General features: G+C 41.9%; 3 protein-coding genes and 1 non-coding gene across 4 annotated transcripts; 1 reads left to right on the forward strand and 3 right to left on the reverse strand.

Moving 5' to 3' along the window:
- Positions 1-4,830: 4,830 nt before the first annotated feature.
- On the forward strand, positions 4,831-8,780 carry PAAG_04881 (GRAM domain containing protein; the record flags this gene model as incomplete). The annotated part of the gene is made up of 3 exons (XM_002793306.1): positions 4,831-5,252; positions 5,360-7,995; positions 8,056-8,780. The coding sequence occupies 3 exons, from the start codon at positions 4,831-4,833 to the stop codon at positions 8,778-8,780; spliced, it is 3,783 nt and encodes a 1,260-aa protein (XP_002793352.1).
- A 1,158-nt stretch (positions 8,781-9,938) lies between these two features.
- Positions 9,939-10,010, reverse strand: PAAG_11948. The gene has a single exon. It is a non-coding gene; the product is annotated as a tRNA-Glu (tRNA).
- A 430-nt stretch (positions 10,011-10,440) lies between these two features.
- PAAG_11949 (hypothetical protein) lies at positions 10,441-11,076 on the reverse strand (the record flags this gene model as incomplete). Its single annotated transcript, XM_015847509.1, has 1 exon — positions 10,441-11,076. The coding sequence occupies one exon, from the start codon at positions 11,074-11,076 to the stop codon at positions 10,441-10,443; it is 636 nt and encodes a 211-aa protein (XP_015702899.1).
- Positions 11,077-11,566: 490 nt separating this feature from the next.
- Positions 11,567-12,309, reverse strand: PAAG_11950 (hypothetical protein; the record flags this gene model as incomplete). Its single annotated transcript, XM_015847510.1, has 2 exons — positions 11,567-12,123; positions 12,192-12,309. 2 exons carry the CDS (start codon positions 12,307-12,309, stop codon positions 11,567-11,569), a joined length of 675 nt encoding a protein of 224 aa, XP_015702900.1.
- Between the last annotated feature and the right edge of the window lie 829 nt (positions 12,310-13,138).

Raw genomic sequence — 13,138 nt, forward strand, 5'->3', positions numbered from 1 at the left:
TAAAATAAAATAAAATAAAAAAAATAAAACTAATTATCTTTTTTTAGAATTTTTTTCAAATAGATTAAAAGTAATATAATTCAATAATATTTAGAAATAAAGTTATTTTATTAGATTTTATTAAAATAGTATCTGTAGCCTCTTTCAAAGATAATTTTCATTTAATTAATTTATAGAATTTATTGAATAATTTTATTCTCTTTATTCTAAATTAATTTATTAAAGTTTATATATAAATTCACTTTTAAAGCTTTGTTATTAGATTGAACTAAGTATAGAAATGTTATTTAAAAATTGAAAAAAATATTTTAAATTTTATAACTTACTCAGTTAAATAGCTCGTTTAGTAAAAAAATTATATTAACTGGTTAATGTAATTCTCAAGTAAGTAGCTTATTCAAGTCAATAACTTAACAAATTTTATACTTTTCAATTAACTAGATTTCAATTTAAAATATTTATAGATATTTGAAAACAACTAATTAATTTATATTAATTTATTATAAATTTAAATAGTATGTTAATGGGCTAGTCGCTGAGAACAGTTGATAACTAACACGTATGAAAACAAAAAGAAATCGTTAAGGAGGGAAAAGGAAGATAGATTATAAAGAAATCAGGTTTTTTTATATAGGGCAGGCTTTGGTAAGAAGGGGCTTTACACGAGGATGATTGAAACATTGCCTCGGTAGTATACGAATAGGGTGGAAGTATCGTACGAAGACCTCGGTGGTGGAGGCGCTGCTTGATAGCGCCGCTCTGATAGCGCAGCTTCGACTGTATGAAGGCAGAGCCTGAGTATCATGAGATTTAGAGCATAGACCTTTATATAGTATATATTTTTATATTTAAAAATATTACAATTACTACATTGTGATAATACTTATACAGATAACATAAACTCAAAGATTTTTAAAGATTAAATGATTGACTATTAAATAAATTTAATATATAGAACAATGATCTTAGCAGTCTTTTATTTAATTAAACTCTCTTTATATTAAATTAAATAATTAGATTTTATATATTTTTATTTTTCTATTTTCTTCATAGTAAGTATATTTTGATATTACTTTTTTAAAATAGTGATATTGATTATTTCATATTTATAAATTTTATTAATTTGATCAAGTTCTTCTACTAGACTTTAAGAGAGTTTTTTAATATTCTATTTAATAAGATTTTAATTTTTATTTACTTGCTTAACTATATAATTAGTTAGCTGATAAGAATTATTAAATATTTATAAAGTTTATAATAATTCTAAGATATTAAATCAGTTGATTAAGTGAACAAAAGTTCAGAATTGAGAATTTAACTGTTGATTAATTTAATCAAATCCAAATAATATTATATTAGTGACTTTAAACTCATTTTAAATATTATCAGTCTTAAAGGCTTTCATATAATCTGTAGAATAGATATTTAAAAAATCATTCTTTTTAACAATATTAAGTTTAAGTTATATGTATTATTTCATTAAACTTTCATAAATTAATTTTAAAACTGCGAAAATATTTATTTCTATAGATTACAAAAGATAATATAATTATACTGATATATAGAGAGGAATAATTCTATTCTTTTTTCAAATATAATCAAATTTTAAGATGAAATAACTGCTGAACTTATTTGAAGTATGAAAAATAAAACAGTCAATTTATAATAAATTTACTGAGAAGATAAATAGCTTAATGAGTTATTTAATTTTTATTTTATCTATAATTCAGTCTTTAGAATTAATATAAATTCTTCAATTCTTTAAAAGCTCATCAAATTATTTTTTTTGAACAGCCTTTCATTTAAGAATAATATACAGAATTAAAATTCACTATGATATATTGACTGTCTCAATCATAATGAACTTATTTTTAATTTTCAGATTGTAGAAGCTTGTCTGGTACTCAGCATTAGTAATAATCTTGATGATGATACATAATCTTATTGAAAAGCCAGTCTCATTAAAGTTATATATATCTTCAGTCTAAATCTCATACTTAGCAATAATATCTCTCAAAGTCTTGAATTATCTCTGAATAACTCTAATATCCTCACATTTAGCTCAGTCATAATTGTAATGTTGGGAATAACAGCATTAAGGCTCTGGACAACATTTGATTAGATTTGACGCTTAGTTCATTCCCACTCAGGTGGGAGTTGAAGATTGAGAATGGGAGATAAGAATATAATTAGCCATATTCTCAACAGATGGTGGCTGAGGGGGTAACCTTTGTTTAGCTAGATTCAACACTCATTGAACAATCCTATCCTCTTCAGCCTGGGTTAATTTAATTGAATTCGCGTGTAGAGGGGCTTTAGCTGGCTTATCTTGGGGTCAGCGATGAAGAGTAGTACATGAAATATCAAATACGCGAGCAGTTTCATGGACAGAGGTTATATCTTGCTTTTAATAGTGGAAATTGCACGTTCAATTCATTACTCTATTTCTATAGAGTTTCTTGTATTTTTATTGTGATCTGGTGGCATTCTTGCAGGTTGAAGTGGCCTAACTAGAGAGTAGAAAAGGAATTCGCATTTGGTGGGGCCACATGCTTGGGAATTACGTTACTAGTTAACTAACTTTGTTATCAGATTTGTTTAGTCAATCAGTCGGGGTCTCTGCAGCAGCCTTGAAAGGTTGTCCATTGCGATCTGGATCAGCATCAAAAATATATTATTTGGATATTGATAGTTAACTTATGTCGATTGCTATTCAAAGTGCACTTTCATAGCGCCAAGATTGTTGAAGATACAAAGTGATACAGGGAGTTGGTTATTTTGCAATCTCTTGCAGAACATCCTGTTTCAAACTCATAGAATGGCTCAATTGCCGTCCCTCTGAGCACGTCAGTCCCAGTGAACCTGACAGACCTTGTGAAACACAAATGACTAGCAGGGTCTCTAGGATGTATGGAGAACAGAGGCGAATCATGACTTTCAACTGATGTATTTAAATTAAAAATAGGCCGTCGGAGCGACATAAACCCGGAGGCCGAGAAGGACGTCAAAGCCTAGACAGTCAAGCAGCCAGATCCTGAAATTGTATTCGTATTTCCAATACCCCTAAATTTTATATGGCGGTAAAATACGCCCTTGTCGTCATAACGTAGTTCATCACCTGCGTAATCACTTCACCTTCTTAAATCCCCCCCCCCCCCCCCACCTAAATCTATTCACTTTCATCAAATCATTTAAAATGCCCACAAAATCAAAAGATCAAGCTTCTAATTTGGAAGGAAGGCTTTCCTTAGCTATTCAAGGCTATAAAACAAAACAAAACAAAACATAAAAAAACCCCAGTTATTAGATCCGCTGCTAAGATATATAATGTCTCTAACTTTACCTTAACACAATCAAATCACCAAAGTCAAAATGCGCTCAAATGCTCAACTTTCTAAAATAGAAAGTTAATATCTACAGAAGAAGAATCTCTAGTTCAGTGGATAATCTCCATGGATAAGAGAGGTCAGCCTTTCTCTGTTGAGAATGAATGAAATATGGCAGATTTACTACTCTCTACCCAGATTACAGCTACTGTGGGTGAATGCTGGGTTAATAGATTTATTAAATGTCATGAGAATCTAAAGACGAGATTCTCATGAAAATACAGCTATGAGCAGGCCTTATGTGAAGATCCTGAGATTGTATGAGAGTGATTTTAATAGGTGAAGGATACTATAGAGAGATATGACATTGTAAATGGGAATATCTACAACTTTGATGAGACTGACTTTGAAATAAGAGCTATATCAACAGTCAAGATGATGACTGAGTCTGAGAAACATGGCAGGCCAGTGCTTTTGCAGCCAGGAAATTGAGAATGGGTATCGAGGGAGTCATCTGAACTGGCTAAGGGATGCCAGCTGGCCATGCATAGTGCTGCTATCTTAGCAAAGGAAAATAAGGAGCTAAGAGCTGCAGTTGAGAAGAAAAGGTGTAAGAAGGAGCTTTAACAGTTAAAGAAGGAATGGCTAGGGCTCAAGCAATTGCTCAAACTGTAACAAGTGGGGTAGAGGATTCGAACCAGCTGTCTAGAAAGCGAGCTCCACCACACTGCAGCAAGTGAAATATAGTTGATCATACTGCTAGAACCTGCCAACAGACCTAAGGTATAGATCTATATAAATTATATGAGAAATTTACAGTTTGGTTGTTGCTTAATTCCTCAATTCGTTAGATTTGAGTGGGGTTGGGAATGTGATGTGATTACTAAGGTGATAAACTAACTAGTTAACTAGTTAATAGATAACTAACCACGTTAAGTTAAACTAAGTTAGTTAACTAACTAGTTAGTTAGTTATCCACTCACTTGATTGATAAGCGGCAGGGTTGACCCACACAGCCACTGGCGTGGGCGTATTGGAGCCGTACCGAAGTGTACCCATCGTATTCGATACGTGGCGTACTCTATTTCCAAACATCCTTGATCTGGGACACTCCTTGCTCAGCCTCTTCCGTGAGACGAATTTTCGACGCCAAAACCACTGTTCTGCAAAATGTCTTGCGGACAATGATGCTTCCACTGTTTCTTTGTTTCCCTTAGAGACATCCCCTGTTCTTCCCAACACTCGAGCTGCCCGCCCCATCGCTCCCGATTCTCCCCCCTTTCCCCCAGCCAGTTCAAGCGTTGATCAGCTCGTGCTCCTCATGTCCTCCGCTCTCTGCGGGCTCTATTCCCCTATCCTATGGGCCGGGAATAGCAATTCTTTTTCTTGAACAACTTCTCTCCCTTCAAACCGTACACGTTCAGGGAGAAGCAACTGAAACTATACTGATTTTGTTTGACCATCGAGGAACTCCACTTTGCGAGTTCACGGTCGACCTTCGTCGATGGACGGTGCTACGAATGAAAGCCCAATCTCCTCTTCTTCCAATGGGCTCAAGAGGGTTTTCACCAGGCCAAATCGCAGCAAGACCATTCTCAGCGAATTCGATGGCTCCACCTCCAGTCGAAGTGCTGCCCCATCAATCGAGTCCAACCCTGAAAAGATACGCCCTTCAACGAGTGGAGGAGGTAGCTACGATGGCTCACCCAGTGGCATTGCTAAGTTGATGCCAGGGGCACGTCGACGACGCAAGAAGAAGATGGATGCAGATGCTTCAATGTCCCGTGACAATACGAGTGGAACGGAGCTACATCTTAACTCCAACGAATCTGGAGATGTTCCACCTTTACCTGCCAATGGATATCGCAGAAGCTCAACTGTAGATAATACAGAAGGCGATGAAATGAGCAACTCAAAATCTAGAATGTGAGTCTGTTCTAGAAGGAATCTTCAGTTTCTTTTGGTGCGTCTCGTTGTCATCTTCCAACCATGATAGGTCTACACAATGGACTAACTTGCCTTGGCTTAACTAGGTATTCATCTCTGGAGTTATGCGCTTCCCAGGATTCACGTCGACAATCGATGTCGTTGCCTATAACCACTCATCATCTCTCCGATGCGGCGGAACGGGCGTCCGCTCACAGTGAACTGTCTGAGGCAGCTTCAGATGCCAGTCGACACATGATTCGTGTTACTACCATAGGTGATTTGAGGAGTTTCTCTCGGTCAGCTACTGCAGACAAGAAGGATCGGAAACTGAAAGAGGCTTTCAACCCCGTCCCCTCGAAAAACAGTCGAAGTCCAAGTCCCGACCCTGAAGTTGAAAAATTACCCGGCACAAAGAGTGGAAGAAACTTTTTTGGATCTAGGTCAAGGCGGTCAAGTATCTCCGCGAAAAAATCTCCAAAACCCCCAGATGAAGTACCTCCATTGCCATCCCCCTTACCTCAACATGTAGTGGTATCCAATACTTCCTCCAATAAACCACCACCTCTGGCCACGGCACTCAGGAGCTCTCCCGCACCCTCCATACTCCAGCCTTTGACAACGGTGACTCCACCGACTCCAACTGATTTACGTTCACGAAGCCCGGTGCTTCCGTCTGCAAATGTTCGGGAAGGCAGTGATACTGCTGGAAAACCCGTCAACCTACCTAACGATGTTGTTGTTAGCCCGTCGGGGAATATGATATCCCATCGACGTGTTCGTTCCGCAGCAGCTGCGCACAGCCCTAGCAAACTTTCCAATTCCTTGACAGCGCCATTGACGCCTGCTGTGGAGGAATCCAAGACCGTGTCGGGGTTTTTTTCGACAATGTTTTCTGCAGCTCAGAATGCTGCCTCAAGCCTTGTGAATAATCAGACGCGCAATGCTCCTTCAGAACCCACTGAATCAGAAAATCCCAACACTGTCGGTCTCGCAACGGAACCACCTGCAGATTCCTCCAGAGCTGAAATTGAGAAAGAGGAGGAGAAAAAGGAGCTTGCGGTGGAAACTCTCGGAATGGGTGAATTAAGCTTCAGTCATCTTGGGATTGACGCATCAGAAGGCAGAACGATTACCACAAAAGATGGTGTTGTATTTACGCAGACCGGCGCTACCGATCGTCCTCGAGGAGGAACCGCGTCCCAAAGAGATGAGTTGTCTTCAAGGATAGAAGATATGCGTGCCGCTCGCGCAGTTTCCATGGCATATGAAAAGCCAGCGGATGGGGCATCAGGTTCCCAGCCTGCCCCCGAACAAGCCAGCATGGATTCACGTCTCAGTGCTTCTTTAAATGGTCTCGGAAAGGACAGTACTGGCGAACAGACCCCGCCAGGTGGCAGTGTCTTTGAAGGAGAAACTGGTTCTAGTCTCAAACGCAGCGAAAGTGTACGTAGCCGCCTTACACGAAGGCATCGGGGATCGTCTGGTGCAACAATCGGTGTTCTTGGACCGGCAGGGCTTGGTTTGGGTCTTCCTGGTGCCAATTCAAGTGTTCCGCGATTGACGGGCTTCGCCGTGGCAAGCAAGAAGCGAAACCGTGACTTCCACCAGTTGTTTAGAAGCGTTCCGGAAGATGACTATCTCATTGAAGATTATAGCTGTGCTCTTCAACGAGAAATTATCTTGGCTGGCCGTATATACATTTCCGAAGGTCATATTTGCTTTTCAAGCAATATCCTCGGCTGGGTGACAACGCTGGTAATCAGTTTCGATGAAATTATAGCAATTGAAAAAGAATCTACTGCTATGGTTTTCCCGAACGCAATTGCAATTCAAACCCTGCACGCACGACACACATTCCGGAGTCTGCTTAGCCGAGACGCTACATATGATTTGATGGTTAATATCTGGAAGATCAATCATCCCACTCTGACGAGTTCAGTTAATGGTACTCGAATAGAACAGGGCACAGGTGATAAAACTGTAAAAGCCAATGAAAGTGATGCCGGGAGCGATGTGATTTCAGAAGGAGAGGATGAGATATACGATGAAGATGAGGAAGACGAAGGCACACATTTTATGGACGCTGTTGACGGAAGCGTTGCTAGCAGCGAAAAATCGGAGTCTATAAAACGGATCAGTCGCAAGACATCCACACTCCCACTAGCCGGGCCTTCATCAGTGCCTCTAACTACCTCTAAAGCAGAATCTAAACCAATGGAGAAGGGCGCTTCTGCGTCCGTATCTTCTCTCCCACAGTTTCCTGGTCTAACCACTCATGCCCCTACCGAATTTACTGATCCCTCCGGCCGTTATGATAAATTGATCAAAGATGAAATAATACCAGCTCCCCTGGGTCTTGTCTATACTCTAGTTTTTGGTCCTGCATCCGGTGCCTTCATGACAAAGTTCCTTCTCGATTACCAGAAGGTAACGGATTTACAATTTGAAGACGATAAGAAGGGAATTGGTATGGACAACAAAACCAGATCTTATTCATATACAAAGCCACTAAACGCACCTATTGGACCGAAACAAACGAGATGCACTAGCACGGAATATTTAGACATTTTGGACCTGGAAAAGGCTGTTTTGGTCACTCTAACGACGCAAACTCCCGATGTGCCAAGTGGGAATATTTTCTGTGTGAAAACAAAATACCTGCTTACCTGGGCTGAGAATAATTCTACCAGGTTCTATATGACTTGCGCCATAGAGTGGACCGGCAAGAGTTGGCTTAAAGGTTCGTCTCCCTCTTCCCGGGTTGTACAGCATCCATTCATGATAACTTACAGGCTCATAGGTCCTATCGAAAAGGGCGCAAATGACGGCCAGGTCTCCTTTGGAAACGACCTGGTCAAGGCGCTTAGGGCGGGTGTGGCACCTCGGTCGCGCATTGCAACCCTTCCTAAGGGCGCTGGCAAGGGAGCCAAAGGGAAACGAAAGGGGCAAGGCGCTGCAGAACTCGATGTAGCAACAAGAGAACAAGCAGAAATGGAAGCAAGCAAGCGGCAGACTGAAAGTTGGGGAATTTTTGAACCCTTACGAAGACCGCTTGGCCCATTTGTGGGCGTATTTAAACCATTTTGGAGCGGGAATGTTGCTGCTGGCGTCATCGTCATCTTATTTCTTCTGTTATGGTTCCGTACGCCGCCGCCATCTCGCCATACGCCGTCGGGGGCTCGCTCTCCGTTACTTTCCACCCCGGAGCGAATAGTTGCATATGAGGAACTTTGGCAACGAGGGGAAAACGAACTGTGGAACTGGCTGGAGGAAAGAGTTGGTATGGATGGTTTAGCGTACCCTGCCAGAGAACAAGTGCCATTGGAAAAATCTGATAACTCGGACAATTCGAAAACTGAGAGACAGCGACACAAGCAACAACTTTTGAGCGAAAAAGAGCTTGAGCGCCGTCTGAGGGATGAAAGGATGACGGAGCGGGAGATGGAGGATGCTATCCGAGTGACACAGCAGCGACTCGATATGCTCAATCATATTGTTATGAAGCGGAAGCACGAGCATGAATAGACCAACAAATATCTCCTGAAAGGTTACCTGTAAATCCGGTCAAGTCGAATTTTCGAACACCGTTGATATGAATCTGTATAACAGACCGCGAAAAAGAGAAAAGACAAAACCAAAACACCAGTCGTTGCGATCTCTTTGATTTAAAAAGATCGTATTTGTTTCCTACTTACCCTACCCTCGTTTTCCATGTTGTATTTTCTTGCACCTTCTGGCTTTTCTTGTCATCATTACCATTCCCAGTCATCACGAGCTGTCTCGACTTCCATTTTCTTTTTGAAAGTTCGTCTCATTTGCTTATCATTAGCATGAGATATTGACACGAACAGCCCCTTTTCTCTTTTTTTTTTTTGGATGATGTCTCCATCGTTCCCGCCTTTGCTTAAGAACATTAAAAATCTCCTTTACTGCCCTTCCGATTTTCCATCTATTCCCTTTTTTCTATTGAGTTACTGTTTTCATTCTAGCCGGAAGTGGTAGCAATAGCTGTAAACATTTACACGATATACATTCATTCCCCAGCACGTCTCGCATCTTTCCCGTTTTGATTTCCAGCATTTTCCAAGCTTTGCATGCGCTCTGTCTTCCCATTCCATCTTCCTTTGTTAACAGCGTTTTGTCACTTTTATTTTCGTGGGACTTGTGTTCGTCCTGCCTATGTATATGGTATTCAGTGTGTATTATTGACGAGGTAAAGAAGTGTTAGGGAGAATTTGGAGAGTGAATTTCAGACGCGAGTCATGTTCTCTGTCCTGTTGTCTCTGCAGTGTTTGTGTTGTCATACTCCAAACCAGTAATTTATTATTACTGGGAGAAACATTGCATATGTTGATTTTTCACAATGCCGTCTTTTCTGGCCTATTATGCAGGTCCTATCGCTTTAGATGAGTGTAATGGAAATTAGGGAGGGTATGGAGGACGACTCCGCTAAAATTAATGTACAGTACACACAACACACATAACAGTAGTTATATATGCTGTACACGTGATGATGCCTTCCCAGTAGTTGGTTGGTGCAGCACATCTCTTGCCACACATCTTCTCTAACCATATAAGGAGTCCAGAGGGGTTCAGTTTAGAAAAATGCCTGTGAACAAAAAGGGGCGAGTTCTATAAAGAGGAAGACGTGTTGGAAGCTTAAAAAAAACTAGTTTTTGTTTTCTCCCATAGGGGGAATCGAACCCCCGGCTAGCGTGTGAGAGACGCTGATGTTAGCCACTACACCATATGGGATGTGATTAGATGGGCCTAAATCCAGTCACTGTGGTAATATAACGTCAAAGTTAACTTTTTTAAAAAAGGAAAGGATTTCTCTATTTTTTAGAAGGGTACTTTCAAAGGAAGACATGAAACCCACAAGCCAATACTTGAAATTAATTTAGATTTGGATAAAACCTAGGTAAAGAAACGACGGTATTTACTTCATTTAAAACAAAGGAGCTGATGCAGGCAAAGACATCGAGGATATATGCTCAAAACGCCATTAAAGACACGGGGAAAGGTATATAAAACAGAAGATATTATGATCAAAATCTCCAGAGTAAACATAGAGGAGCCATGGTCCATCATGTAGGTAGCAGGCAAAGGAACCATACAAAATGAAAACAAAAAGAAGAAGAAGAAGAAGAAGAAGAAGAAGGATAGACATCAAACAAATTAAACCCTACCCCCTCGAAGTCTTCTCCCTCTCCAACCCCCTCTCAACATCCGCCATGAGACCCCTCAACTCTCTTCCCCCATCGCTCGTCGGACCCTCCACCTCCAACCCCTTCAAAAGCCACCGCCTCGCCTCCTCCCACCTCCCCATTTCAGTCAAGCACTTAGCCCCCCTCCACCACGCTTTTGTATTATTCGTAGCTGAAATCTCAGCACTCGCTTTCGCATCGACATACGCTTCCGCCCACTGCTGCTGGGCCATATACGCCTGCGCCCGATTCGTGAAAAGTGGCGCCAGCTCTTCGCGCACGAGTCCGACGGGTTCCCACGCAGGACGTCCTAGGGCCATATCGATAGCATACGTGTAGAGCTTTACGGCTTCGCCGTACGAGGATTTGCGGAAGGCTGTATTGGCGGTCTCGCGCAGCTTGGCAACTTGAGCGCTGCGTTTGGGGTTTACGGGTTTAAGGGGTGGAGGAATATTAGGACTGTCGAGGTTGAGGAGGGCACGGTGGAGCTGATTTAAGGATTCGAGCTCGTTGCTGAGGGCCGTGGAGGTGGAGGAGGGGGCGGAGATGGCTTTTGTGATTGAGTCAAGATGGAGGGGGTGTTGGATGAAGGTGTCGGCACCGGGGGATACCATTTTTCTTTCTTTCTTTTTTTTTTTTTTCTTCTTGAAGTCGTCTGAGTTCGGTGATGTGGTGCTCGGGAAATGGAGATGTTCTATGTATGGAATTAGCTTTGGTCGGAAAGTGGGAACGCGCCGTTCGCTAGGCTGAGGATTTTGAGGAATTGGCAAGGTAATAAATATTCTGGGGATGTTACTGGCTGCTGACCTTGATTTAAAATACTTTTTTCGGACGGGATGGTTTTTGCAACGGGCAATTTGTTTGGTGTCTTCTCTCTAACCTTCGCCGAACAACAGCTGGCCATATATTCTTCACGTGATCTAAGCGAGCGCTTACCAAGGTTTACGATGTGCAACTTAATCGTACATGCGCGTTTTGCAAAACTAAGGTTAAAACTCCTGGAGCTAGCCGCTCAATATGTGTGAGCTTGATCGTTTCCAACTCTTCTCCAAAGAATTCGTATTGACCCAGGCTCCATTCCATATAGCCTTGCTTACAATTATCCTACCCTTGTTCAGGATGCTGCGCCTTCGGCCCCCCGAGCTGATCCTCCTTCGGAGTGTCTTGTCGCAAATCTCGCAATCCTAAACCGGAGACCACTTCACTTGGCTTAAGCATTTCATGCCCATGCGTCTCATAGCCGTCAGGATGCGTTTCTGCAAGGTGTTCGTCTCTGAAGTGAAACTCGTTTGCGATGCCCAAGACCTTCTGGTTGTATTCAATCTCGGAACATGCCGCCCGGGGCAAGCTTTGCATTTCCTTTTCGAGGACAAGCCATAGGTTTTGTGCATGAGCCACGAATAGGTGCCAGTGCTGTGAGGTACCTTCCCCTTCTTCGGGGGTGTTATACCACTCTATCGCTTTTGCTACACTTCGCAAATATCGGTATGCAAGGGGCATCAGATGGTCTTCCTGCCTGCAGAATGCGACCAAGTTTGGAGTCGTGATGTTTTCCGAAATCTTTTTGTCGCGGATTAGGGAGGCTTTGCAGAATTCTAGGAAATATATCCTTGTATCGCGCGTTTTCGAGGGGGACGAACGGCTGCTGGTTTTGTACTGTTCTGCTTTGACAATAAGTGAATCGGCATTTGGAAAGATGATATTGTTGGAGGTTTCGGAAGAGATTTACCTCTTTGCTTGATCTGGTTTTCAGTGTATGCTCCTCCGTCAAGACGAACCCACGGCTTACAGAGGGTGGCAGCCGTTTCGACGCACAAGTCACAGTAGCAGGTTTCTCCCGTCTTCATGATGGGTGTTGAACAAGAAAAATGTCTCCTTTTCGGTGTGTATAGAGTTCAGCCAAGGATTCAAGCACAGTGGTATAGCGATGTATGGATCGCGTTATTATATCTGGATGACCATGGCCATCTGCCAGGGGAAGATCTATAAGTTCGATAGCAGGGGAAACTTTCAAAGGAAAAAGAACAAGCAGGACGCTGCAGAAGCTAGAGCTTCTGGCGGCAGGAACGAAGGAAGGGGACAGTTGTGTCTGCTGTAAAATGCGGGCGCTGGATATATAGGAATGCTGGAAAACTGTCCGATGTGAGAGCGGCTTTTTATCCCCTGAAAGAATACAGTAAAAACATGTTTGTTGGCCAAAGAAGACGCAGCAAACAACTCGAAGCTGCTGCTGAAAAACAGGAGGCGGCATCGACCTTTCCCTCCGATGCACGTAGCCCCTTGCACCCCAAATTCCTCATTCGCCTTAATGTTTTGGGATTTGGATGAGGAATTGATCAAGAGCAATGACACCGATTATTCACATGCCGATGAGAGCTTCTATTAGGAGTGCCGTGTCCATTTGTGAGCAGCAGGGGGAGCTGCAGTTCGGAATTTCAACTGCGGCTTCTCTGTCGCCCCGATAAGAGAGCCCATTGCTTTCCTATCTTCATAAAGGCATCAATCTTCCAATAGTCGACACTGGAAATTCAATCGATATTGAGGCCGTGGTTAGAATAACATCAAAGTCTGCATGGGCGAGCGACAAGAGGGGGGGAAAAAATTGTCTAAATAACTTCCAAAGGCGTTTCATTCCATGTGAATAGTATGGCATTTGACAGAGAAATTTTGGTTAGG

Source organism: Paracoccidioides lutzii, assembly GCF_000150705.2.
Source record: "Paracoccidioides lutzii Pb01 unplaced genomic scaffold supercont2.12, whole genome shotgun sequence".
NCBI classification, from domain to species: Eukaryota; Fungi; Ascomycota; class Eurotiomycetes; order Onygenales; family Ajellomycetaceae; genus Paracoccidioides; species Paracoccidioides lutzii.